Source organism: Oncorhynchus keta, chromosome 7 (genome assembly GCF_023373465.1).
Source record: "Oncorhynchus keta strain PuntledgeMale-10-30-2019 chromosome 7, Oket_V2, whole genome shotgun sequence".
NCBI lineage: Eukaryota > Metazoa > Chordata > Actinopteri > Salmoniformes > Salmonidae > Oncorhynchus > Oncorhynchus keta.
In genome coordinates, this window is record NC_068427.1 from 20,930,167 (window position 1) to 20,956,595 (window position 26,429).

General features: G+C 40.6%; 3 protein-coding genes across 5 annotated transcripts; 1 reads left to right on the plus strand and 2 right to left on the minus strand.

Annotated features, from left to right (window-relative positions):
- Positions 1 to 214: 214 nt before the first annotated feature.
- On the minus strand, positions 215 to 9,707 carry mitd1 (MIT, microtubule interacting and transport, domain containing 1). Its single transcript, XM_035773630.2, has 7 exons — positions 9,193 to 9,707; positions 9,016 to 9,117; positions 6,943 to 7,079; positions 6,667 to 6,753; positions 1,327 to 1,439; positions 1,084 to 1,144; positions 215 to 956 (listed from the first exon to the last, which is right to left on the minus strand). The coding sequence occupies exons 1-7, from the start codon at positions 9,329 to 9,331 to the stop codon at positions 861 to 863; spliced, it is 735 nt and encodes a 244-aa protein (XP_035629523.1). The 5' UTR covers positions 9,332 to 9,707; the 3' UTR covers positions 215 to 860.
- Positions 9,708 to 9,908: 201 nt separating this feature from the next.
- Positions 9,909 to 15,079, plus strand: mrpl30 (mitochondrial ribosomal protein L30). 2 transcript variants are annotated; one of them, XM_035773633.1, is made up of 6 exons: positions 9,909 to 9,965; positions 10,166 to 10,232; positions 10,453 to 10,530; positions 13,935 to 14,081; positions 14,366 to 14,439; positions 14,639 to 15,079. In XM_035773633.1, the coding sequence occupies exons 2-6, from the start codon at positions 10,188 to 10,190 to the stop codon at positions 14,769 to 14,771; spliced, it is 477 nt and encodes a 158-aa protein (XP_035629526.1). In that variant the 5' UTR covers positions 9,909 to 9,965; positions 10,166 to 10,187; the 3' UTR covers positions 14,772 to 15,079. The 2 variants fall into 2 exon arrangements, with proteins under 2 accessions (XP_035629526.1, XP_035629527.1); XM_035773634.1 differs by having other exon boundaries at positions 9,921 to 9,974.
- Positions 15,080 to 15,144: 65 nt separating this feature from the next.
- LOC118386158 (thioredoxin domain-containing protein 9) lies at positions 15,145 to 18,479 on the minus strand. Of its 2 annotated transcripts, none has more exons than XM_035773631.2 (5): positions 18,215 to 18,479; positions 16,739 to 16,966; positions 16,487 to 16,605; positions 16,020 to 16,274; positions 15,145 to 15,795 (listed from the first exon to the last, which is right to left on the minus strand). In XM_035773631.2, exons 2-5 carry the CDS (start codon positions 16,922 to 16,924, stop codon positions 15,681 to 15,683), a joined length of 675 nt encoding a protein of 224 aa, XP_035629524.1. In that variant the 5' UTR covers positions 16,925 to 16,966; positions 18,215 to 18,479; the 3' UTR covers positions 15,145 to 15,680. The 2 variants fall into 2 exon arrangements, with proteins under 2 accessions (XP_035629524.1, XP_035629525.1); XM_035773632.2 differs by lacking the exon at positions 18,215 to 18,479 and adding an exon at positions 17,852 to 17,956.
- Between the last annotated feature and the right edge of the window lie 7,950 nt (positions 18,480 to 26,429).

Here is a 26,429-nt window from a genome sequence, read left to right on the forward strand (position 1 = left end):
ATTTTTACAATTCTAGGGTTATTGTAAGGTGGACGAACTTCAATGTCCACTAGATGGCGCCATGTACAGTACCAGTCAAAAGTTTGGACACATGTATTCATTCAGAGGTTTTCCTTGTAACTATTTTCTCAATTGTAAAATAATAGTGAAGACATCAAAAATATGAAATAACACATATGGAATCATGCAGTAACCAAAAAAAGTGTTAAACAAATCAAAATATATTTTATATTTGAGATTCTACAAAGTAGCCACCCTTTGCCTTGATGACAGCCTTGCACACTCTTGGCATTCCTTCAACCAGCTTCACCTGGAATGCTTTTCAAACAGTCTTGAAGGAGTTTGCACACATGCTTAGCACTGTTGGGTGCTTTTCCTTCACGCTATGTCCAAACTTTTGACTGGTACTTTACTTTCACAAAATGAAATGAAAACAATCAGTTTCCAGACATTCTGAGAATTCTAAATGTTATGTACACTTTTAATGAATATGTATGTTTAATTTAAAAAAACAGGTTAAGAAAAGATTCAGAAACGACCAAACTATCGTTTGGATCCACCATTCAGGTCCAATGTCCTCAGATACACATAATAAGCATTAGGAGCCCCCCCCAAAAACAACCCAGTCAGACCAAACTACATAATAGATCATGTAGACTTAAAAAAGGCACTTGGTATGTATTTTACAGGTACACACACACTGGACAGAGGGGGAGACATTTAAATTGAGAGACCCTCTGTTCCAATAGGCCTATCCACACTTGCATTTAACTTACAATAGAGCAATGTATTGGACATGCGTTCTAAGTGGTATGCTACTGTGCATATTGGTGTAGCCATAGACTCCAGTTCCAAAGGTGTTATAATGTCTTAGTGTGTTTGCTGTGAAAGATATCCACTGTGGTCTCCTGGCACTGCCTCAGGTCATAGTCACAGTAGCCGATGGAGAAACGACCCTGGGGGAGAGAAAAAAAAACATTGAATAAATACTACCGGATTATTATTCTGTTGGTTCTATATTTTTGACAATATAAAGTTAAGACTGAACATAGAGGGGAGAAATATCCCTGGTTGAAGTCTTGCCTTTGGTTTCTTGAAGTAATCCAGTCCTCTTCCTATCTTGATGATCCAGCCGTTGTCAAACCTTAGGGGATCATCATCATCATCATCATCATGCTTATAAAACCTACATAAATCAAAGACTCTATAATGTCCATGCGCCATATGGTGCATTAAAGACCTCATTCAACCTAAGCCACTGATGCTAGCTGATGCCACTGATGCATTCTGGGTGTGGAAATGGATTGATTGAAATTGATGGTGTACCTGATCTCCCTGTCGTGAAAAGTGGAGTACTGGAGGTCCAGACACACATCCTGGCTCTGTAGACTCTGTTTGAGCTCTGACAGAGCACTGGCCTGCTGAGAAGAATTGTCCCCCTGCAACACACACAGACAGGTGGATTAGGGAAACAACACACGAGATACAGTAAGTAGCTTGGCATTTTGAGTAGGTTTATAACTGTACAATAAATAGCCCTAAAGAAAACAAATGGAGCAACTAAGCTATAGACCTCTTACTACCAGTTCAAACTTCTGCAATACAAATACTCAGTTGTGGCATTGATTGATAATGATATCGATGCTATTGGTACTATATCTGAGTGTTTAACATATTTTCTGTCCTCAGAGTTGGTCATTTTAAGGGATTTTAATCTGGATTGTCTATCCCCGGCCTCAGATCAATTTAAGAGTATATGCATTGATTTGAACCTGACACAATTGATCTCAAAACCCACACGGATAAAATGTGAAAAACCCTTTAAACTCTTCATTGATTGATTTAATTCTTACTAATAACCCCCATAAATATTGGTCTAGTGGAGTACTTGCATTTGATCTCAGTGATCATTGACCCATAGTATGTATTAGAGATATGAAACAGCAAAACACTAGTAATCCTTGTTTAATTAAGAAGATACATTTTTAAAAGTTCTGCTCAAGGGTTTCTACATGACGTGTTCTACTCTGATTTAGCAGCTGTCTCCTGTATTCCTGACCCGGAGTTGGCTCTAGAAAATGTATATTCCATATTTATTCCTCTGGCAGATAAACATGTCCCTTTTAAACAATTCAGAGTCAAAGATAGAAAACCAAGGATTCGATCTTCTGCGTTATCTGAGCTCATTCAGGTGCTTTTTATTTGAGAGAAACGGTGGTGTAGTTGACCCTGGTCTGTCAATTGCCTGCTCTTCCCTCTGCCAGCCTTTAGCTGACTTGACGGTTAACCCATCAACTTCTAGTGAAGCTTTGTTTTCATTTAATCTGTGATGTGCTAGATGCCTTGCTTAAAATTAATGTAAAAAATGAATAAATCTAGAGCTGATTTGCTTGATCCATTTTTGCTACAGCTCTCTGACCCCTGATTGCTGAATCATGAACCCATATTTTTAACCTAACGTTTATAGCTGTTACTATCCCCAAGGTTTGGAAGGCGGCCCATGTACTCCCCCTTCACAAAGGTGGTGACCCTTGTGACCTAAATAAATGATTGGCCTTTTTCTAAACTTTCTTGCCTAGTGAAAATATTAGATTCCTTGATTAATTCTCAGCTCAGCTCTTTCTTTGAAATGTATTCTAAATGTACATCCGTCAGGTTTTAGAGGGGTGGAACAGAGAAGGCTTAGTTAGTAGGCTCGCGGCCAATCCTCTAAAAGGGCTTCTGTTTTTGAGATACAGTTCCTCGGGTTGGGGTATAACAAAGTACAACCATGTTTTTGGATGGTTTTATAAAAATATTTGACTGAAAAAGTGGTTAAATTCATAGATATTGTGACACACCCTCTTAACTCAAACAGTGCAGAATAATGCCTGGCTGGAGGGGGAGTGGGCCACAACCTTCTGTACCCCAATATTGCAAGTTCTGATATTGCAAAAAATGTGTTTCTCTATGGATTTGATATGTTTAGCACCTATTCCTGCAATTATGTTAGGGGGGCATCTAGATTTGACTCAAAATCCAACATGACTGCAACATTACCATTAAATGGTGGTTTAATCACCTGTATATATACACATTTTAAATAAGACATTTTTTAGATTTGACCTGACTATTTGTGTACTTCAACTATGTTAGGAATCCAATATGCCCACCATATACACTCAAACGCCTTTGTCTGGGTATATAAAAAGTCAACAGACTGCTTGGCAACACCAAGTATTCTAAGTCACATGCTTATTTGAGGATCAATGAGGCAACTGGGAGGCTCCAAATAAAGGAAATAGAATCCAACCCTGGACTCTGACACCTTCTGCCATGCTCTACAATTTGCCACCGCTGTGGTAGAACTTGCCCTTCCAGGGTTGGGCTCTTAAGTCGCCTCCTTATCATTTAGAAGTGGGCTTTGATTCATTGCTAGTCCAATATTTCCACCTGCATCCAACCAACATGACCGTCCACTGGCTCACTGCATTTGTGATGCAAATTGGGATGCTCTAGTGCACTCTTATCCTGTTCGGGTTGAGCTGCCACATTGCTTCTTCCAGAAAATCATGTCCACCATCATGGCTGTCTGCCCTGGAGTTACTTGGACTTGGTGACATTTATGGTGTACAGGGAGGATGAAACCACACATGACAAGAGCATAAGATAAGCTGTTCACCACCATGAACCAACAGCCTGACACTCAATGACTAGAAATGCCATCAACTTAGTGGGCCTTCACATGTCATATGAATTGCACCTCTCCAATATCAATGCCAACCTGAATCTCCCAGAACTCTCCTGGATAAGCCTACTCCACCATCAGGCCTCCCCTCAGGCAGTTACTAGAGACAGAGACACCATGGAACTGGACTGTCAGGAGGCCATTCAACAGCCAAAATGCCACCTGGAAATGGGTGGTGTGCAATGCCTTCATATGTAACTATTTAGCTGCCAACCATGTGACACCTGAACTGGCATGTAAAGAATGATCTTTCATGCTGGGGTGACTCATGCACTGGTCTGGGAAACGGTGAAGTAATGTTTGGCAATTTATTTATTTTATTTAATTTCACCTTTATTTAACCAGGTAGGCTAGTTGAGAATAAGTTCTCATTTACAACTGCGACCTGGCCAAGATAAAGCAAATCAGTGCGACAAACAACAACACATGGAATAAACAGTCAATAACACAATAGAGAAAAAAAAGTATATATACAGAGTGTGCAAATTAGGTAAGATAAGGGAAAGTAAAGGCAATAAATAGGCCATGGTGGCGAAATAATTACAATTTAGCAATTAAACACTGAAGTGATAGATGTGCAGAAGATGAATGTGCAAGTAGAGATACTGGGGTGCAAAGGAGCAAAAAAAAAAATAACAATATGGGGATGAGGTAGTTGGATCGGCTATTTAGATGAGCTATGTACAGATGTAGTGATCTGTGACCTGCCCTGACAGCTGGTGCTTAAAGTTAGTGAGGGAGATAGGGTCTCCAGTTTCAGTGATTTTTGCAATTCGTTCCAGTCATTGGCAGCAGAGAACTGGAAGGAAAGGCAGCCAAAGGAAGAATTGGCTTTGGGGGTGACCAGTGAAATATACCTACTGGAGCGCGTGCTACGGGTGGGTACTGCTATGGTGACCAGTGAGCTGAGATAAGGCAGGGCTTTACCTAGGAAAGACTTATAGATGATCTGGAGCCAGTGGGCAATGAACATATGCCAAACAAAAGGCACCGTAGAATGGTAAAACCTGCTGTATGTGATCGTTTATGCTGGCTGGGGATTGACTGTGAAATAGTGGTCTTTGTGCTCCATGCTTGATCTGCTCCACCTCCTCTGCAACCCGTTTACTGTCCATCAAAGCCCAGATATCATTTTCAAATGCATGCGTGTGTGGATCTGTGCTACGTCCCTCACAACAAACAATTCTTAGTTATAGTCTATGACCTCGCTATACTAAATAACCTCTACCATAACCTGAGGTCACTCTCCACCTCTCCTGCTGGTGCGTGCCCCAGTCCATAATCAATGCCAACCACCAACAGTTAATGTTAGCCAAATTATCATCCTAACTGACTTCCAAATTAATATATAAAAAATATGTAGGACGTGACCTGAATGACTTTTTAGCACATTCAACATAAACAACTCTGCCCACAGGTCAATTATGTGTTGGAAAGGTCTAAAGGCAAGTCTGTTTGTGACAGTCCCTTCACAGACTCCCCTTCACAACCAGACAACCAATCATTTCACTACTGAAGTTACCCCAGCAGCATTCAGACTGGGATAACATTCCAATTAGTCAATTGGTCTCTTTGGTATGCAAGCTGCATCTGCAGACTGCCTATACCGAACTGTAGATCACCCCACAGCTCCAATACCACGCCAGCCGTACAGGAAGGATACTGGCCTTGTCGCTGCAGGATGTCTAGAATGACCAGTTAGCTGTGCAAGCTGGTCAGACCCCAAAACAACAACCACCACTGGCTACTTTGTCTCCTCACCCTGTAAGGACACTCACATCCTGGTCACCTCAAAGACTGAATCAACATTGCACACATAGTTTTAGTTGGGAAAAGAGGGTTGTACATATACAATACTAGAGTAGCTGACTGTTGTATTATGGTTGCGTTCCTGTAACACTACGGTGTGCTTGTGTCCTAAAAGACTTGTTATTATTTTTGTGGAATTGCCCAATGTTGATATGTTGTAAGTGTTTGAATGAGATTAAAACATGAACACGTTTAAAAAGGAGTTGGCTTTGGCTATTCAAACCAACAGAGGCATGGCAGTGACACTCATAGTCCTAGATATACCAAGAGCCTTATGAAACCATTTTAAAAGACAGAAAAACACAGTACAAAATGAACAAGGGCTACTTGTATGCAGGCAAAGGTGATTGAGTGTAATCATGTTGGCCATATTGGATTCAGCATCAAATTGATTCACAACCATCTTTATAGACATGAGTGTTGTACACAATTCTGAAAAAATGTCTAATTTACAAAATGTAAAGATAATCTGTGATGGCCCCCGGACTTAGTTGCAAGAATAGGGGCAAAATATATTTTTAAATCCTTTAAGGAACATTGGAGATTTAAAAATATTTCAATGTCTGTGTCCACAGGTTTTCCTTAGAGCCAATTACAATAGCCACAACATCAATTAAACGTGTAACTGTATGCATTTTCATCAGGCAGCACCATATAGCACTGAATGAGTGCACATTTATTTGGCTTGGAAAGTTGTCTATTGAACAGAGACCAAAAAGTGTTCATCATAAATATTCATAGCTAATATTTCTGCCTATCGCATGTGTATTTACAGATCTACATTTTCAAAATGCTTTAAGATATCCTAATGTTGTGTGTTTCTGTATGTAGGACATACAATTGACAATTTGTATTCCACATTTGAGCAATATCAGAACTTGCAATATTGGGGTACAGGAGCTTATGTGGCCCACTTCCCCTCCAGCCAGGCATTATTCTGCACTGTTTGAGTTAAGGGGGTTTGTCACAATATCTATCAATTTAACCACCTTTGCAAGGAACATATTTTTATACAAACATCCATTTCATATATGGAACACCTGAGAGATATAGAAAAACATGGCTGTGGTTTGTTACACCTCAGGTAGGGGTATCTCAACATTTTGTGGGCCTTGCCTACAGTTAGTTACCTCTTCCTGAGAGGTCAGGAGGTGAATCCTCTTCACCTTACAGCTGGCCTTCAGCAGCATCTCACAGAACCTCAGGAAGTTATACAGCTAAGAGGGCAGAAGGGTCAAAGTCAAGATCTCATGACTAAACCAGCATGGCAATGGCATCCAAGGCAGATTCCACTATCATACTAATAGACAAACCAGCTTTTGAGGGAGCAGAACACCCAGAGGTAATAGTACCTTTCTGCAGTATATCATTTGGTGAATGTGTTTGATAGTGTACGGGTAAATTACCTGGTGAATATGTCGGATGTAAGGGTCCTCCACCCAGACCTCAGTCACCCCCTCGGTGACGTAAGGCCTGAACAGAACCTCGTAACTATAGCCTGTAGCATCATCTGCTATCCTGATCTGCTCATGGTACTTCCCCTCTGAGTGGGAGAGGAGTTGAGAGAGGGAGGGATAAGAAGGGAAAGAGGCAGAGATAGGCAGTATTTCTGTTACATGCATTTGAAATACACTGAACAAAAATATAAAATGCAACATTTTAAGTGTTGGTCCCATGTTTCATGGCCTGAAATAAAAGACCTCTGAAATGTTCCATTCACACCAAAAAACTTACTTCTCTCAAATTGTGCGCACAAATTTGTTTACATCCCTGTTAGTGAGCATTTCTCTTTTGCCAAGATAATACATCACCCTAACAGGTGTGGCATTTCAAGAAGCTGATTTAACAGTATGATCATTACATGGGTGCACCCTGTGCTGGGACAATAAAAAGCCACTCTAAAATGTGCAGTTTTGCCACACAACACAATCCCAAAAATGTCTCAAGTCTGAGGCAGCGTGCAATTAGCATGCGAACTGCAGGAATGTCCACCAGAGCTATTGCCAAATAATTGAATGTTCATTTCTCTACCATAAGCTGCCTCCAATGTCATTTTAGAGAGTTTGGTAGTACATCCAATCGGCCTCACAACCGCAGCCCACGTGTATGGCGTTGTGTGTGTGTGTGTGTGTGAGTGGTTTGCTGATGTCAGCGTTGTGAACAAAGTGCCCCATGGTGGCAGTGGGTTCATGGTATGGACATGCATAAGCTATGGATAACAAACAAATGCATTTTATCGATGGCAGCTTGAATGCAGAGAGATACCGTGACGACATTTTGAGGCCCATTGTCGTGCCATTCATCTTTCCCCCTATCACCTCACATGATAATGCTGGGCCCCATGTCGCACGGATCTGTACACCATTCCTGGAAGTTGAAAATGTCCATGTTCTTCCTTCCATGGCCTGCATATTCATCAGACATGTCACCCATTGAGAATGTTTGGGATGCTCTGGATCGATAAGCGTGTTTCAGTTCCCGCCAATATCCGGCAACTTCGCACAGCCATTGAAGAGGAGTGGGACAACATTCCACAGGACACAATCAACAGCCTGATCAACTCTATGCGAAGGAGATGTCGGGCTGCATGAGGCAAAAGGTGGTCACACCAGATACTGACTGGTTTTCTGATACATGCCCCACCTTTTCTTTTAAGGTATATGTGAACAACAGATGCATATCTGTATTACCAGTCACGTGAAAAACATAGATTTATGACCTAATTTATTTATTTCAATTGACTGATTTCCTTATATGAACTGTAACTCAGTAAAATCTTTGAAATTGTTGCAGGTTGCGTTTATATTTTTGCCAAGTATACGTATTTTAATTGCTTCTGAGTATTTTGTATGCTAAACTACACTCCAATGCATTTTGTAACAAGATCCTTTCAAAAGCTGCAATTTGTATTTTCAAAATAACAAAATACTTTTCTATACCATTGCTTTACAGCGGTTCACAATTTTGTGGCCCCCTTTCACCCTACATTGAAAACAAAAAGTATGATGGCACTATGGTGTGATAAGATTGTCTGCTAAATAAACAAAATGTACATGTAAAAATGAACAATTGCAAAGCATGCTCAGTATTACTCTAATGAGCTAGGCTCCGTAAAATGGTCAATGACAATACCCAGTGTGCTTTGCAGATGTTCACTTTCACATACATTTTGGTAATTTAGCACACTCTTACCCAGTAACAGTGCATCCAACTAAGGTAAATAAACAACAACATATCACAGTCATAGTAAGTAAGATGTTTGTGTAACCGTTACTGAGAACGTTGTTGATGTTCGGCCAGCTATTTGCAAATTTATTTTTGTATTTTCAACTACAAAATACATGTATTTTAATACATTGGTCTTTAGTCTAGTTTGTAATTAATGCTCATCCCTGGAAGGTGGAATAAGAGGAAGGCAGCAGTAAGGTGCAGGAATGATTGCTTTGGGAAAGTGACATCCGTTCTCTGAGATCCATTACCTTCTTTTAGTTGGTTGACATGGACTTTGATCTGTTCTGCTCGGTCCATGTAGCTCTTTATCTTCTGTCTGTAGTGGACTTTCTTCGAGTCATCTTTTACAGCTGTGAACAGATGAGTAGATCAGTAAAACAGATGTCACCCTCATACCCCTGTGACTGTGACAGTGTGTGTGTTACCTTTCAGCACGTCCATCAGTAGCTGGATCCCCTCCTGGTAGCACACTAGCGACTCCTGAAAGCGCGAGCTCTGGTCCAGTTCCACGGCTCGTTTCAGGACGGAGATGGCAGAGGTCTCCATACCAGGGACTTGCGTCATGGTTCACTATCTGGTAAAAATGGACTGAGATTTTGAGTTCAATGTGTCAAGTTGTGGATATTTGTAATTCACCTGGTTAGAGTATGCCATAGACGGCAAAGGAGTATGCACATGCTTTGTCCGTCCACAGCTCAGCGACAGGAATATTAAATTCGTCTGAGTCAGCTTGAGGTATCAAGTCTTCTTTGGCACATCTTCAGAGGCAATACAATGCATCAGTAGACCCTTCTTAAACTCCCCATGCTTAGATGATATATACATCGGATGACGAGATTTCATTCCATTAATTCAAACGTAAATCTGATCAAAATCATCCTCTCATGCCACTAACTTCCTGATGTTGGTTTGTTTGCTGGCCCGTATAAAGGTACGCATGAATAATAGTTCCCCTGAGCAACATATCCACGGAAGTGAAAATGCCTAAATTAAATATAAATGAATTAATTCTGAAATACACGTGTAAAAAAATGTTGTCAAACCATATAGTTAAGCATACAATATCACTTTGTAAAAAAAAAATCGACGTTTTTCACAAAGTTAATTGAAACAAATTAAAGCCATGCAGGAACGAAATGACCAAGTTTTGAAGTAGCACGGCAACGTTAGTAAGTGACTGCTATACTGACGGCTTCCGGTGAGTGTAGTAAGTGCTGAAACACTCTAGCAATTCAGTTTGCGTTTATTCAGCTGTATTTTGATGTTTGTTGAAAATATAATACAAAATATATATTGACCTTACAGTAACGACACTTTATATCTCGGTAGAATCACAATTTCCTTGTCGAATTCGCATTTGACGGTTTTTGCATTATAACCTTGACTTCCTTGCTACAGACTTGTCAACCAACAAGTAAATATGGCTATGCTATGTCGTGGTCTTCACATACCTTCCCCAATTCAGGTAAGAAGTCTAAATTATTAAAGGCAGACTATCTTCCTGACAGACAGTTGTAACTCAAATTTAAGCTATCAGTCAGATAACTGGTTGTTAGAACAACACATTTAGTAGGATCATCCGACTGTGTGTTCCTCCATAGTTAGAATAACATTACATTGTTTTTGGTTTTTCTTATTCTCTTCACGCCTTGCATATTTGATTATGTGTCTGTGCATTCTTGCAGGCTTTAACAGAAACTACGCCCCTGCCTTGGTTAATTTCATTCCGAAACAAGTTCACCAAAGCACGGATCCCACAAGAGGTAGGGTGCTGCAGACTTTCATCGAGGGCAGCCCCATACAATCTAAATGCAATGAATACCTCAACTCAAAGCAAAAGTTTCTTACATATGTCCTTAACCCTAATTGCTCCAGTGTCATTGTCAATGGCTGATCCCTGGCCATTATCCCACTCTCCGAGGGTGTTTCAGGGGGAGTGATATGCATGTCCATTTCACACCACACACTTTATACTAAGGTTACACACGTGTGCATGTGTGAAACAGGACAAATATAAGCACTAGAGGTCGACCAATTAATCGGAATGGCTGATTAATTAGGGCCGATTTCAAGTTTTTATAACAATCGGTAATCGGCATGTTTGGACACCGATTATGGCCGATTACATTGCACTCCACGAGGAGATTGCGTGGCAGGCTGACTGCCTGTTACCTTGGCTCCTTGCTTCACTCGCGTAAGTTGCTAGCTAGCATTAAATCGTATCTTATAAAAAACAAACAATCTTAACATAATCACTAGTTAACTACACATGGTTGATGATATTACTAGTTTATCTAGCTTGTCCTGCGTTGCATATAATCGATGCGGTGCCTGTTAATTTATCATTGAATCACAGCCTACTTCACTAAATGGGTGATGATTTAACAAGTGCATTTGTGAAAAAAGCACTGTTGCAACAATGTGTACCTAACTATAAACATCAATGCCTTTCTTAATAAAATCAATACACAAGTATATATTTTTAAACCTGCATATTTAGTTAATATTGCCTGCTAACATGAATTTATTTTAACTAGGGAGATTGTGTCACTTCTCTTGCATTCTGTGCAAGCAGAGTCCGGGTATATGCAGCAGTTTGGGCTGCCTGGCTCATTGCGAACTGTGTGAAGAACATTTCTTCCTAACAAAGACCATAATTAATTTGACAGAATTGTACATAATTATGACATAACATTGAAGGTTGTGCAATGTAACAGCAATATTTAGACTTGGATGCCATCCATTAGATAAAATACGGAACGGTTCCATATTTCACTGAAAGAATAAATGGTTTGTTTTCTAAATGATAGTTTCCGGATTTGACCATATTAATGACCTAAGGCTTGTATTTCTGTGTGTTATTATATTATAAGTCTATGATTTGATATTTGATAGAGCAGTCTGATTGAGATTTGGTTGGCAGCAGCAGGCTCGTAAGCATTCATTCAAACGGCACTTTCTGCATTTGCCAGCAGCTTTTCGCTGTGCTTCAAGCATTGCGCTGTTTATGACTTCAAGCCTATCAACTCCCGATATTAGGCTGGCAACACTATGCCTATAAGAACATCCAATAGTCAAAGGTATATGAAATACAAATGGTATAGAGAGAAATAGTCCTATAATGCCTATAATAACTACAACGTAAATCTTCTTACCTGGGAATATGGAAGACTCATGTTAAAAGGAACCACCAGCTTTCATATGTTCTCATGTTCTGAGCAAGGAACTGAAACGTTAGCTTTTTTACATGGTAAATATTGCACTTCTACTTTCTTCTCCAATACTTTGTTTTTGCATTATTTAAACCAAATTGAACATGTCATTATTTATGAGACTAAATAGATTTTTATTTATGTATTATATTAAGTTAAAATTAGTGTTAATTCATTATTTTGTAATTGTCATTATTACAAATAAATAATATATATACACACACACACACACACACACACACTGCTCCAAAAAATAAAGGGAACACTAAAATAACACATCCTAGATCAGAATGAATGAAATATTCTTATTAAATACTTTTTTCTTTACATAGTTGAATGTGCTGACAACAAAATCACACACAAATTATCAATGGAAATCAAATTTATCAACCCATGGAGGTCTGGATTTGGAGTCACACTCAAAATTAAAGTGGAAAACCACACTACCGGCTGATCCAACTTTGATGTAATGTCCTTAAAACAAGTCAAAATGAGGCTCAGTAGTGTGTGTCCTCGACGTGCCTGTATGATCTCCCTACAATGCCTGGGCATGCTCCTGATGAGGTGCCGGATGGTCTCCTGAGGGATCTCCTCCCAGACCTGGACTAAAGCATCCACCAACTCTTGGACAGTCTGTGGTGCAACGTGGCGTTGGTGGATGGGAGCGAGACACGATGTCCCAGATGTGCTCAATTGGATTCAGGTCTGGGGAACTGGTGGGCCAGTCCATAGCATCAATGCCTTCCTCTTTCAGGAACTGCTGACACACTCCAGCCACATGAGGTCTAGCATTGTCTTGCATTAGGAGGAACCCAGGGCCAACCGCACCAGCATATGGTCTCACAAGGGGTCTGAGGATCTCATCTCTGTACCTAATGGCAGTCAGGCTACCTCTGGCAGGCACATGGAAGGCTGTGCGGCCCCCTAAAGAAATGCCACCCCCACCATGACTGACCCACTGCCAAACCGGTCATGCTGGAGGATGTTGCAGGCAGCAGAACGTTCTCCACGTCTGTCACATGTGCTCAGTGTGAACCTGCTTTCATCTGTGAAGAGCACAGGGCGCCAGTGGCGAATTTGCCAATCTTGGTGTTCTCTGGCAAATGCCAAACATCCTGCACGGTGTTGGGCTGTAAGCACAACCCCCACCTGTGGACGTCGGGCCCTCATGGAGTCTGTTTCTGACCGTTTGAGCAGACACATGCACATTTGTGGCCTGCTGGAGGTCATTTTGCAGGGCTCTGGCAGTGCTCCTCCTTGCACAAAGGCGGAGGTAGCGGTCCTGCTGCTGGGTTGTTGCCCTCCTACGGCCTCCTCCACGTCCCTGTCTCCTGGTAGCGCCTCCATGCTCTGACAGACACAGCAAACCTTCTTGCCACAGCTCGCATTGATGTGCCATCCTGGATGAGCTGGACTACCTGAGCCACTTGTGTGGGTTGTAGACTCCGTCTCATGCTACCACTAGAGTGAAAGCACCGCCAGCATTCAAAAGTGACCAAAACATCAGCCAGGAAGCATAGGTACTGAGAAGTTATCACCTGCAGAACCACTCCTTTATTGGGTGTGTCTTGCTAATTGCCTATAATTTCCACCTGTTGTTTATTCCATTTGCACAACAGCATGTGAAATTTATTGTCAATCAGTGTTGCTTCCTAAGTGGACAGTTTGATTTCACAGAAGTGTGATTGACTTGGAGTTACATTGTGTTGTTTTAAGTGTTCCCTTTATATTTTTTGAGCAGTGTATAAAACTCAGCATCGTTTTTTTTGGGGGGGGGTCCTCCAATAATGGTATCTGCGTTGAAAAATCAGAATCGGTCGACCTCTAAGCACCCATTTATTATATTATAACACTTGTGTTATATCCTAATGGCAATGATCATGGAAATTACATTTTTAAACAAACCTTTGCGATTCCTTTGAATCCGTAGTAAATCTGTCTTTCTGTGTCTACAGATTCTGGATGAGCGGTCTCAAGAGCATGAGAAGTATGGTGGAAACCAGGAGAAGCCACATAAACTGCACGTGGTGACGCGGGTCAAGAGCACCATGCGCCGGCCCTACTGGGAGAAGAAGCTAGTAGAGGGACTCTGCTTGCAGAAGGTGGGGCTCCTATCAGTTTGGATTAATAACCTCACATCTGAGGGATAGCCTAGTGTGTGGCAATCTTACCCTGCGTGGGTGTAGGCGCAAGATTTTGCTCTAGCCAAACTGTAAAACACCTGATTTGACTAATTGAAAGTTGCCCACCCCTAGCCTTTCCTCTAGCAGATCGTATTTGTATTGAGTTCAGTTGTGTGCTTGCTCTTGCAGTAATATAAAGTTATAATAATGATTCTAATTGCTAACTTGGTTGCACTGTAATTGTTCTTTGCTCCTCTCCTCAGGCGTATGTACCTGTAATTCACAAGAACATCCCTTCAGTCAACAACCAGCTGAAATTCATCAAGCATCTTGTGAGGTAAGGCTGCTCGGAATTGCAAAACCTGTTATTACTTTGTTAGCACAGGGCTATTATTAAATACATCTGTTAATTCCTGTCAAGTGTATGCTGTTATGAATTGAGTGCGTGGTTAGTTGATCCTGACAACTGACCACTGAAATCTGCTGTAATTCAATAGATGAACTTTGACCACTTTTCCATCTTTCTCTCTGTTCAGGATCCAGCCACTGAAGCTTCCCCATGGTCTCCCTGCTGAGGAAGACATGGCCGACACCTACCTGAACAGCAAAGGAGAGCTGATCGTACGACGACGCCTCAAACCTGTAGAGTGCAAAGCCATCGAGTCATAGCCAGCACTACTCTATACCCAAGCCATTTTGTCAGTGGTTACTGAAAATGCATTGTCCCTTCCTCAAAGTAATCACTGACATGACTGGATTGGCTGTGTAGTGGATCCCATGCTTTCACCTATCTAATCTGTATAGAACACAAATGAATGGTTTTACAGTCTAGCCTACCAGAAATCAGCTGTGATTCAAATGACTATATTGGTGAAATCCCTGTACCTGTGTTCATTCTAGACCTGGACTGAGAAACACTTCTATAGCTCACCCCTTTGTATTATATTTCAAATAAAAACATAACATGTACATGTTAATGTGTATAAAATACATCCATGCAATCGAGGAAGTTAGAGGAAAATAATGTGCCAGTGATATCAGCTTATTTTAAGATCAAGCCCATTTTTATAGAAAAACTCAAACCTGTGCCACCAATCACATTGATGACACAAAGGAGGTGGCTGTGGAATGCAGCTGACCTTGGCACTTGGTTGTTGCTCATGAAAAGCTGGTCTTCCCCCACAAATCGTGTCGACAAATGACATGGATCGATGTTAATTTAGCTAGCCATAGTGTTAGCAAGGATGATTATTTATAATATTAAATGGTAACAGCGTCAGGTCTGAGGGTTTCCAGTTCTAGACTTCATTTGGAATCAATGAGTCAGTTAGGGCAGAAAGTTAATTGGCTCAGATAGGTATCCTTTTCTTTGCAGGTTGGAAATAAACAAACCAAAAAGCACTTGAATGTAATTAAACATGAACTCATATGATTAAGTCCACACACACAAAACAAAGCATGGAAGACTGGGATAAATAGGAAAATGATAAACATGGGAATGGAACAAAACAGGAAGAGATGGTTCTGCCGGTTAGTAGCCCAGCGAGAGAGACGGAAGTTGATGGCTGACAGGGTCTTCTAGTCGTCTTCAGAGTCTGAGTTGTGTCCTCTCCCCCTGATGGTCTTCTTCTGCACTTTGATGAACTTCGAACCAGATTTCTGTGTCAGGGTGGGGGGCTCCATGAGGTTACCACTGGGGAGAAGACAAAGTGTAAGGAGGGGTGTTACGAGACTTGATCTGAACTAAGTAGAACTTAATGTCTAATCAGCCTGTGTTTGTGCATGAACTGGTAAGGCTTTTTTATTCCTTTTGCAAATGAACCAATGGCCTCAAATGCCTAACAGGAAATACCTAGACAGATCATCTTTCTATCTAGAGGTGTGATTATCTTCAGGAAATCACTCCTGTCTGTGTACCTGTAGTTGATGATGTCAGAGCAGCCCAGTCTCCACTCCAGCACCTCTGTGGGGAACTCGTCTGTGTTTCCTACGTCTGTGAAACCCACTATGTAGTCCTTGGTCTTCCCATCCTTTACCAGCGCCAGCGTGGGAATCACCTTGATCCGCAGCCTATCTGTCAGGAATGGAGCCTTGTCCACATTCAGCTTGATGAACTTGGTCTCCAGGTGCTTCTTGGCCAGGACGCTAAGGTGCTTATCCAGGATCTTGCATCTTTAGAATGCAGGGGAGAGGAGACAGCAGGGTTAGCTCCTGGTAGAAGCTGCAATAAAGATTTCTTGGGCAATAAACCTCTTCTTAGGATTTAGGTGGATAAGCTCACCCTGGATCTCAATTAATTTGCAGCAATAAAACAGCAGTAGGTTTTAGGCCTGTAATGGCAGGAGAAAAACAGGTAGAGAAAAAAACATTGCTGTGTTGCAAACCTGAAGGTGGAGTCTCTGTAGAAATGGCAGACTACTCGATTGCTCTCCTTCACCTCAGGGAAGAAGTCTTTCTCACTGGGAATCTCCTTGTACTCCCCGTGCCCTTTACCCAGCCACTCCTGAGGGGACAGAGCACAAACATGCCATGATGAGTGTTACTGGTATGAAATAACTGGATGGACTAAATAAAATGCTTGTTTGGCATCCACCATATGGCTCAGCCAATGTGACCACTCTGTCTTTCCCTCCTACCTGCTTTTGTTTCTGGGATTTCTTGAGGGCCTCCATCCTCCTCTCCTTCAGCTTTTCCATCTCATCGTCATCCATGCGCTCCAGCTTCCCCAGCTCTGCATCCAGCTGCTCCTCCACCATCCTGGCTGACTGCAGCACCTGCTGCTCCAGCACCTTGGCCATGATCTCCATCGACTGACTCGCCATGATGAAGAGCCTTATGAAACTTCTGACACTCACTCTATATTCCTGAAGGGATGGGGAAGAGTAGAATGAGAATGATTGCATTTCAGAGATTTAATTTATATGGTTGGCCCAACGATTAAGGCAAACAAATACCACATATATATCTGTCTCATTGTTCTTTCACCTGATGTATAAATGTGAAGCATCCACTTGGCGTTTCCAAACACTACCAAATATGGTAGCGAGAGGAAGCCCAATGGCCGGGGCGGTCGGAGGAGATGGAATTTCGGCGACGTTCTGCATTTTCTCATATTAAACGTTTGTTTCCAAAACTAGAATCTGTTATAAACAGATTATACTAAGTTTTGTAGACTGTTTTGCCAAAATCGCTTTATTTACAAGGAGTGCAAAGACGAAATTAGTTAATGCACACGCGCACTTCACAGTGTCGGCTAAATGAAATTCGAAGACGTATGCTTGAACAGGCCAATAGGACTTCCTTAGTTCGTGCTTGGCTCTGCCCACTATGACTCATGTGTTCCCATTGGAAACGACCTCTGTCATATCATATCTTGGTTTAGTTAAACAAATCTTTGCTGGTGACCATGGTAACGAAACACCTTGATCAAAGATATTTGTGCCTTGGATGTTTTCAATAGATGAAAATAGCTAGCTAACCAGCTAAAGTTTTCCCATTTAAAAGGTTAGCTAACTAGCTAGTCTTAAAAATATTTAGAAAGTTGTCATTTGATTACTGACCCACCACTAACAAATTGTCTGTTAGCTTTCTCGCTATAGTGGTTAGTTAACGTTACTTACGTTAAAGTCTTAGTTCAAGCTATGTCAGCTAGCTAGCTAACGTTATGTTTGTTAATTAGCTAAATTACTGTAGCATACTATTAATCGCATCATATTTCAGACAAAGTTGATAAATAGAAAGTGTCCTACAATGAACAAAGGTACAATCCCTGGCGTCGTTTTAGCCTAGCTGGCGCCATCAAGCCTGACCTGCCGCAGGTAGAGCTGCTAGGCTAACAATTGCTTCGATGCAACCAAGAGAGTTTTTACATTGTGCTGGACTCTTAAAAACGTTCTTGGTTGTATCGAAACTAGACTAACAACTGCGCGGCCAGAGTCAGAGAACGCTAAATTAGCTAGCGAGCTGTCAAAAACGACCAAGACTTCACCCATACGTCCCATGATAAGATCAACCTCTTATATTAATATTATTTTAATAGGGCCTACTGAATGTATTATTTGCCCATGACTTTATCAATGTTACCACAATAACAAACTGGCAAGCCTACTTACCAAAAGCGGTCCGTACAAAAAGGGAGGATCCACTTTCTGCAGACTGCAGCGCGCGCACAAAGACTACGCAGTATTACCGTGGCTTTACGTCACAGGTAAATAAATAAAGGCTCGTTGCACTTTAAACATCATTGATAAGTAGTACCTTAGTCGCATTCCTTATTTTATTGTATTTTATTGTGTAAAGACCAAACAGTTTCGGTTATTATAAGCAAGTGCTCGCTATAAGATGTCCACTATCATCCTTGGGCCCAAGAAAGGGAAAGTAACCATACGTTTCGACCAGCAGAAGCTTGACAACTCTTCCCTACAGGTTGGCCGCTTCGTTGGCGTAGGCGTGAACCTATTCTAGTAATTAAATACATTTTCAAAATGTGAAAAAACGATGTGTTATTAGTTAGCTGGCTAGCAACAGCAGGCCACCGTGTGTAGGCCAGGGGTGGGGAGGTCCGTTTGATCAGGCCCCGGAGACAATTCATGAATACATTTTTTTATATATAAAAAAAAAAAGCTATTAGAGGTAATTTTTCCAAAAATGTTTGGTAGCGCTAGACAGCTCGTCTTCACCGAGCACCTGCCTGTACGTCCGAAAAATTGCTCCAGTAAATGAAAGAAACGTAGATCCGTCGAAGTGTATTCCTAGTTTGTGGGGATGCACATGCACTAATGAGAAAGACCAATTTGGAGAGTCATTACAGCTCGAAACATGCTAAACTGAATGAGTTGCAATGATAACTTCGTGTGGATAAAGTAATTGCTATTCAGCGGGGTTTGGGTGACCAACAAGCCGCATTTACGAAACTTAGTTTGGATGGGGAAAATGTGTAAAAGAGTTGCTAACACCAGACAAAGTTAAATTGTTCCAGTGTTAATTTGTGTCGAAGAATCGTCACATAGCGGATAACTGGCTTGGCACAAGATATCGAAAGAAATTGAAGGACTCCGCAAGAAATGTCGAGTTTTCTCTTTGGCATGTGATTAGTAAGCAAGTGACAACAAATACGGCCATTTTTGTGTGTGGGATTACTGCGGAGTTTCACACAGGGGAGGAATTGCTCTCTTTTGAAGCCATGCATAGCACCACCAGAGGTGAGCACTTTTTAATTTTTTTTAATTTTATTTACAACAAATCAATACAGAGAGTACATGAGGGAACACAAGTATAGATTCTATACAATGGACAATTGAGCTAGGGGGTACAATATCACATTACACAAAGACTTTAAGGGACATACATACACTTATAATTCTAACGGGTTTTTTGTTAGTAGAGTATTTAATTATCTTAAAATACAGTTACATTTATTTACAAAGAAATTTGTTTTTTTTGTTTGTAAATTTCATTTGTGAATATGAAATTTGGCCAAAAGAATAATGAAATTAATTGCATAAAAATGTTTCAGCTTATTTCTATCGTAGGTAAAGAATCCAAGCAGTACATTTCTCCGCAATAGTGTAAGACCTTCATAAAAGTGTTCGATTATAAATCTACTGATGTATTGCCACAGTTTTCTTACATGAATACAATGCCAAAAAAGATGCAACACTGTTTCTGGGTGGTCATTACAAAAGGAGCAATTTGAGTTGATGTTTTCCTTAAACGTCTTCATATAGTGGTTGGCAGGATAATATTTATGAATCATTTTAAAGGAAACTTCCTTAATTTTGTTAACAAGTAGGTATGTGTGTGGCAACATCCAACCTTTTTTCCCAACAGATATTATCAATAAATCCATTCCAATAAGGCAATAAGGTATAGTAGATACAACATCCTGATAAAACAAGGTTCGTATCGCTCTGTTGTTGAATGGACCAAAAGATAAACAAATCTTTCCTACTGATGGGTCAACAGGGTCAACACAGTTCCTGAATAATAACACCTGAGGGAATGGCATCTAAAACAATTGCAAAATCTTTAGGTGTTACAGGTAGAGGTCGACCATTATGATTTTTCAACACCATAAAAGCCGATACCGATTAATCGGCCAATTAATTAATTAATTTGTAATAATGACAATTACCACAATACTGAATGAACACTTATTTTAACTTAATATAGTACATCAATAAAATCAATTTAGCCTCAAGTAAATAATGAAACATGTTCAATTTGGTTTAAATAATGCAAAAACAAAGTGTTGGAGAAGAAAGAAAAAGTGCAATATGTGCCATGTAAAAAAGCTAACGTTGAAGTTCCTTGCTCAGAACATGAGAACATATGAAAGCTGGTGGTTCCTTTTAACATGAGTCGTCAATATTCCAAGGTAAAATGTTTTAGGTTGTAGTTATTATAGGACTATTTCCCTCCATACCATTTGTATTTCATTAACCTTTGACTATTGGATGTTCTTATAGGCACTTTAGTATTGCCAGTGTAACAGTATAGCTTCCGTCCCTCTCCTCGCTCCTCCCTGGGCTCGAACCAGCAACAAAACGACAATTAGCGCGCGCTAACTAGCTAGCCATTTCACTTCGGTTACACGAGCCTCATCTCGGGAGTTGATAGGCTTGAAGTCATAAACAGCGCAATGCTTGAAGCACAACGAAGAGCTGCTGGCAAAACGCACGAAAGTGCTGTTTGAATGAATGTTTATGCGCCTACGTCTGCCTACCACTGCTCAGTCAGATACTTGTAATATCTAGTATTATCATCAACCATGTGTAGTTAACTAGTGATTATGATTGATTGATTGTTTTTTATAAGATAAGTTTAATGCTAGCTAGCAATTTACCTTGACTTGCTGCATTCACGTAACAGGCAATCAGTCAATCAATCAATCAAATTTTATTTATATAGCCCTTCGTACATCAGCTGATATCTCAAAGTGCTGTACAGAAACCCAGCCTAAAACCCCAAACAGCAAGCAATGCAGGTGTAGAAGCACGGTGGCTAGGAAAAACTCCCTAGAAAGGCCAAAACCTAGGAAGAAACCTAGAGAGGAACCAGGCTATGTGGGGTGGCCAGTCCTCTTCTGGCTGTGCCGGGTGGAGATTATAACAGAACATGGCCAAGATGTTCAAATGTTCATAAATGACCAGCATGGTCAAATAATAGTAAGGCAGAACACTTGAAACTGGAGCAGCAACATGGCCAGGTGGACTGGGGACAGCAAGGAGTCATCATGTCAGGCAGTCTCCTTGTGGAGTGCAACGAGAGAGAGGCAGGTCGTTATTGCGTTGGACTAGTTAACTGTAAGGTTGCAAGATTGGTTCCCCGAGCTGACAAGGTGAAAATCTGTCGTTCTGCCCGCGAACAAGGCAGTTAACCCACGGTTCCTAGGCCGTCATTGAAAATAAGAATGTGTTCTTAACTGACTTACCTAGTTAAATAAAGATTAAATAAAGGTGTAAAACAAATTGAGGGGCAAATCGGCGCCCAATAATACCAATTTCCGATTGTTATGAAAACTTGAAGTCGGCCCTAATTAATCGGCCATTCCGATTAATCAGTCGACCTCTAGTTACAGGTACCTTGTAAAGTGGTAAGAATTCCTTATAACTGAGTAAAAGACCCTCTGCATTTACCAGTTGGCTCACCAATAGGATATTATTTCAGAACCAATATTCCAAAAACAAAGAAGTATTTTTATACAATAATCCTGATTATTCCATATATAATATATGTGTGGAGAAAAATTGTGGGACCATGACAAGAACCTGCCGATGAAAAGCAGAAAGTTTCACTGGAACTTTGTCAATATTAGAATTGCAAAACAATATGAAGTTAAGGCCACCAAAAGTAGAGAAGACATGATGAATAATACAATTCCAAATAGAAGTGGGTCTTCTTAGGAATAGTTTTATCCAATTGATCTTAAAAGTATTATTTAAGGTAGTCAAGTCCAGAAAATTCAGCCCACCATTCCCATAAGTGTTCATTACAACAGTTTTCCTAATGTAATGGGTACGGTTTCTCCACAGAAAGTTGAAAAGAATCTGGTCTATCTCCTTGCTTATTTTACTGTCAAGATATAAAGATAAGGAGCCATATGGTTAGTCTAGAGATACCTTCAGCCTTGGTTATTAGGACTCTACCTTTTAAAGATAAGTCCCTCTGTAGCCATTGATTTAGCTTCTTCTGGGGTTTTTTAATATGAAGGTTAAAATTTAGTAAGCCTCTAGACTTCTGATCCTTTGTAATGGTTATGCATAAATATGTATGTTCTTTTACTGGAATACCATAATATGAAGGTGTCACACAATCTTTGACAGCCATGAGTTCACATTTATTAATTTTTAGATATAGACCAGACGCTTTGGAAAAGGATTGTAATCACATTGATCGATATGGGAATTTGGTTAGTGTCTTTCAGAAAAAGTGTAGTATCGTCAGCCAGCTGGCTTATAATAATTTATTTACCAGCTATGGAAATACCTTGTACAGGACTATTCTGCCCTTGAGTTGCGTTCCCATGCAAAACTAGACAGATAGCTAACAACTAAGTCTTCAATAAAACTCCCAAGGCGTGACTTTTCTTGAATGAATATATTGAAAACGTTTATGTTGTGAAACTGCAAAATATACTTTAGTGTTCAATTCACACCGACATACTGTAGCTGTACATTAAACATTTGAAGTTGCATAAATACAAAGCACGCGCTAAGGTACCATGCATCTGGCATGATGCCAAACCATATAGCTAATTGTTAACCATATGGTAATTTGCTCCTTTCATTACTCTAATAATGTATAACCATCTATGTAGAATAACAAAGCATATTACACTAGAAACAGTAACAAAACTACAGTATTGTATATTTTACAATTCGTTTGCATGACGCATGAGCAAAGTAATACAGCTAACGACATACATTAAAGGCATTACAATTTGTGAGTAACTATCAATAACAAGATTATCATCATTAGCTAAATGCTTGAATCGAACTTACAAACAAATATTTTTCCAAGGCTGAAGCGTGAGCGTGCAAAACAAATTCTGTACTTCCTGTTTGCGTCGTCTCTCTAAGTACCAGAAAGCGCCACTAGGGGGCAAATAACACCATTGAACACAATGAAAATCCAATTTAACCATTGTAATAAAATAATCTGTTACCTTCTAACAGGATGGCAGCACAAGGACTATTATTTAAATAATTTGCAAGAAGTTTGGTGATTAATAAAAACAGGTACGGAGAGATAGGACAACCTTGCCTAATTCCTCTCTTTAACTCAAATCTAGGTGAGGTGCCATATTTCAATTTGATAGAGCTGTTACCATTTGCATAGAGTCTTAATAGCCTTACAGAAAAAATCCCCAAAGCCAAGTCTCTCAAGGGAGTGGAAGAGAAACTGATGCTCTACTGTGTCAAATGCTTTATAAAAATATTTTAAAAATATGAAGCTATCCTCGGTTATTAGGCCTGAGTAGTCAAGTATGTCTAATACTAGTCTGATATTGTTATAAATATGTCTGTTCCTCATAAAGCCAGACTGTATTTAATCAATGATTGCATCCAGGACTTGCAAGTAGTAATATAGGCTAATATCTTATAGTCATTAAGACAAATTGGATGCCAGTTATTGATGAGCAGCACTTATTTTTTAGGCTTAGGTATCAGTGTTATTAACCCCTGACTCATTGTAGGAGGGGGAACATTGTTTTTAATACTCTCTAAAAATACTTCAAATAGGAAGGGAGCTACTTGTTCAGAAAATAATTTGTAATTTGTAAAATTCTGATGTAATTCCATCAACACAGGGTGATTTATTGTTCTTCAGATGTTTGATAGACTCCATCATCTCTTCAACTTTGATGGGTTCATCACACTGTTTAGATTCTATAATCACTGATAGAGTGAACATTATTCAGTTATGTTTTTTAACTATCTGTGTATTCCTGACAGTACGTAGAGCTATATAATCTTCTGTAAAATGTGCTACAGTATTTCGCAATTCATTTTTGGTCATCTGTAATAACACCATCAATGTTTAACTTATGGATAGTGTTATTTTTAGAGTGAAATTTCTCAAGTCTAAAGAAATAGGATGAATTCTGTTCTCCCTCCTCAATCCATTTTTTCCTAGATCTAATAAAGGCTCCTTCTGCTATTAATCTATTACATCTTATCCAGTTTATTTTGTAACTCTTTCAGTTCCATCTTTTCCTCCCCCCAGAGGCCGGCTAGGGACCTCTGAGAAAGGCAAGTTATCTTAATGATCAGCTTTTCCTTTTCCTTTTTCCTTTTCTCTTCTGGTCTTAGCAAGATTACTACCATATTTTCTAAGGTATTTATTTGGCCACCTCAAATTTAAGGAGCTCCCAGTTCTTGCAATAAGATTTTTCTTCACAAGCCCTTTCCCTAAAGTGTGAGAGCAGATCTTTAACCTCAACCCGAATCCTTGTGGCGGACCTGGCACCTGCAATATGACTTCGGTCGCTATTTGTAGTGTTTCCTCTGACACATTGGTGTGGCTGGCTTCTGGGTTAAGCGAGCAGTGTGTCAAGAAGCAGTTCAGCTTGCAGAGTCATGTTTCGGAGGACTCGTGGCTCTCGACCTTCGCCTTTCCTGAGTCCTTACCAGAGTTGCAGTGATGGGACAAGACTGTAACTACCAATTGGATATTACAAAATTTGGGAGAAAAGGGATAAAAGTACTAAAATAAATATATTTTAAAAAGGTGTGAAGAGGATCTGTCTCTAATGTTTCTGTGTTGTTTTCTCAAATGAAAATGACATTTTTGTCTATTTGTGAACTCGCCAATCTGTTTTATTTGATTGTCACTCTCTCAGCATATCTGCCATGTGAGCCCATTTTGCAGTTTATCATAATGGCATGCATCACCAATGCAGCCATATGCCTTTCAGTAGGATGGCATAACTGGCCTAATGGGCATGTGCAATCAATTTTCTCCTTGTCAATCAATCAATCAAATTTATTTATAAAGCCCTTACATCAGCTGATGTCACAAAGTGCTGTAGAGAAACACAGCCTAAAACCCCAAACAGCAAGCAATGCAGGTGTAGAAGCACGGTGGCTAGGAAAAACTCCCTAGGAAGAAACCTAGAGAGGAACCAGGCTCTGAGGGGTGGCCAGTCCCCTTCTGGCTGTGCCGGGTGGAGATTATAACAGAACATGGCCAAGATGTTTAAATGTTCATAGATGACCAGCAGGTCAAATAATAATAATCACAGTGATTGTAGAGGGTGCAACAGGTCAGGAGTAAATGTCAGTTGGCTTTTCATAGCCGATCATTCAGAGTATCTCTACCGCTCCTGCTGTCTCTAGAGAGTTGAAAACAGCAGGTCTGGGACAGGTAGCACATCCGGTGAACAGGTCAGGGTTCCATAGCCGCAGGCAGAACAGTTGAAACTGGAGGAGCAACAGCACGGCCAGGTGGACAGGGGGCAGCGAGGAGTCATCATGCCAGATAGTCCTGAGGCAGAGAGAAAGAAAGAGAGAGAAAAGAGAGAATTAGAGAGCATACTTAAATTCACACAGGACACCGGATAAGACAGGATAAATACTCCAGATATAACAGACTGACCGTAGCCCCCCATCACAAAGTATTGCAGCATAAATACTGGAGGCTGAGGCAGGAGGGGTCGGGAGACACTGGCCCCGTCCGACAATACTCACGGACAGGGCCAAACAGGCAGGATATAACCCCACCCACTTTGCCAAAGCACAGCCCCCACACCACTAGAGGGATATCTTCAACCACCAACTTACATTTACATTTAAGTCATTTAGCAGACGCTCTTATCCAGAGCGACTTACAAATTGGTGCATACACCTTAAGACATCCAGTGGAACAGCCACTTTACAATAGTGCATCTAAATCTTTTTAGGGGGGGGGGGTGAGAAGGATTACTTACCCTATCCTAGGTATTCCTTGAAGAGGTGGGGAACTTACCATCCTGAGACAAGGCTGAGTATAGCCCACAAAGATATCCCCATAACTGCCATAACTATGCTTGGCCTATGGATAATATCATGCTTTCGAATGCTGTTGAAGATGACGAATTCCCCTCTTTACCGGTTACTCCGCGCAAACCTCCACCCTCCAAAACACCCAACATGAACTCTGACATCGTGGCTACCCTCTCCTTACTCATCAACTCCAGGTCTGACGCCATTGAGAAAATGGTAGGAGCGAACACCATGGTTATCGAAGGATTGAAAAATACTGTGGAGTTTGCATGTGGTGAAATCAAGGATGTGAAAATGAGAGTGGCAGAAGTTGAGAAAGCTGTGGAAAAGAATAACAATGTCT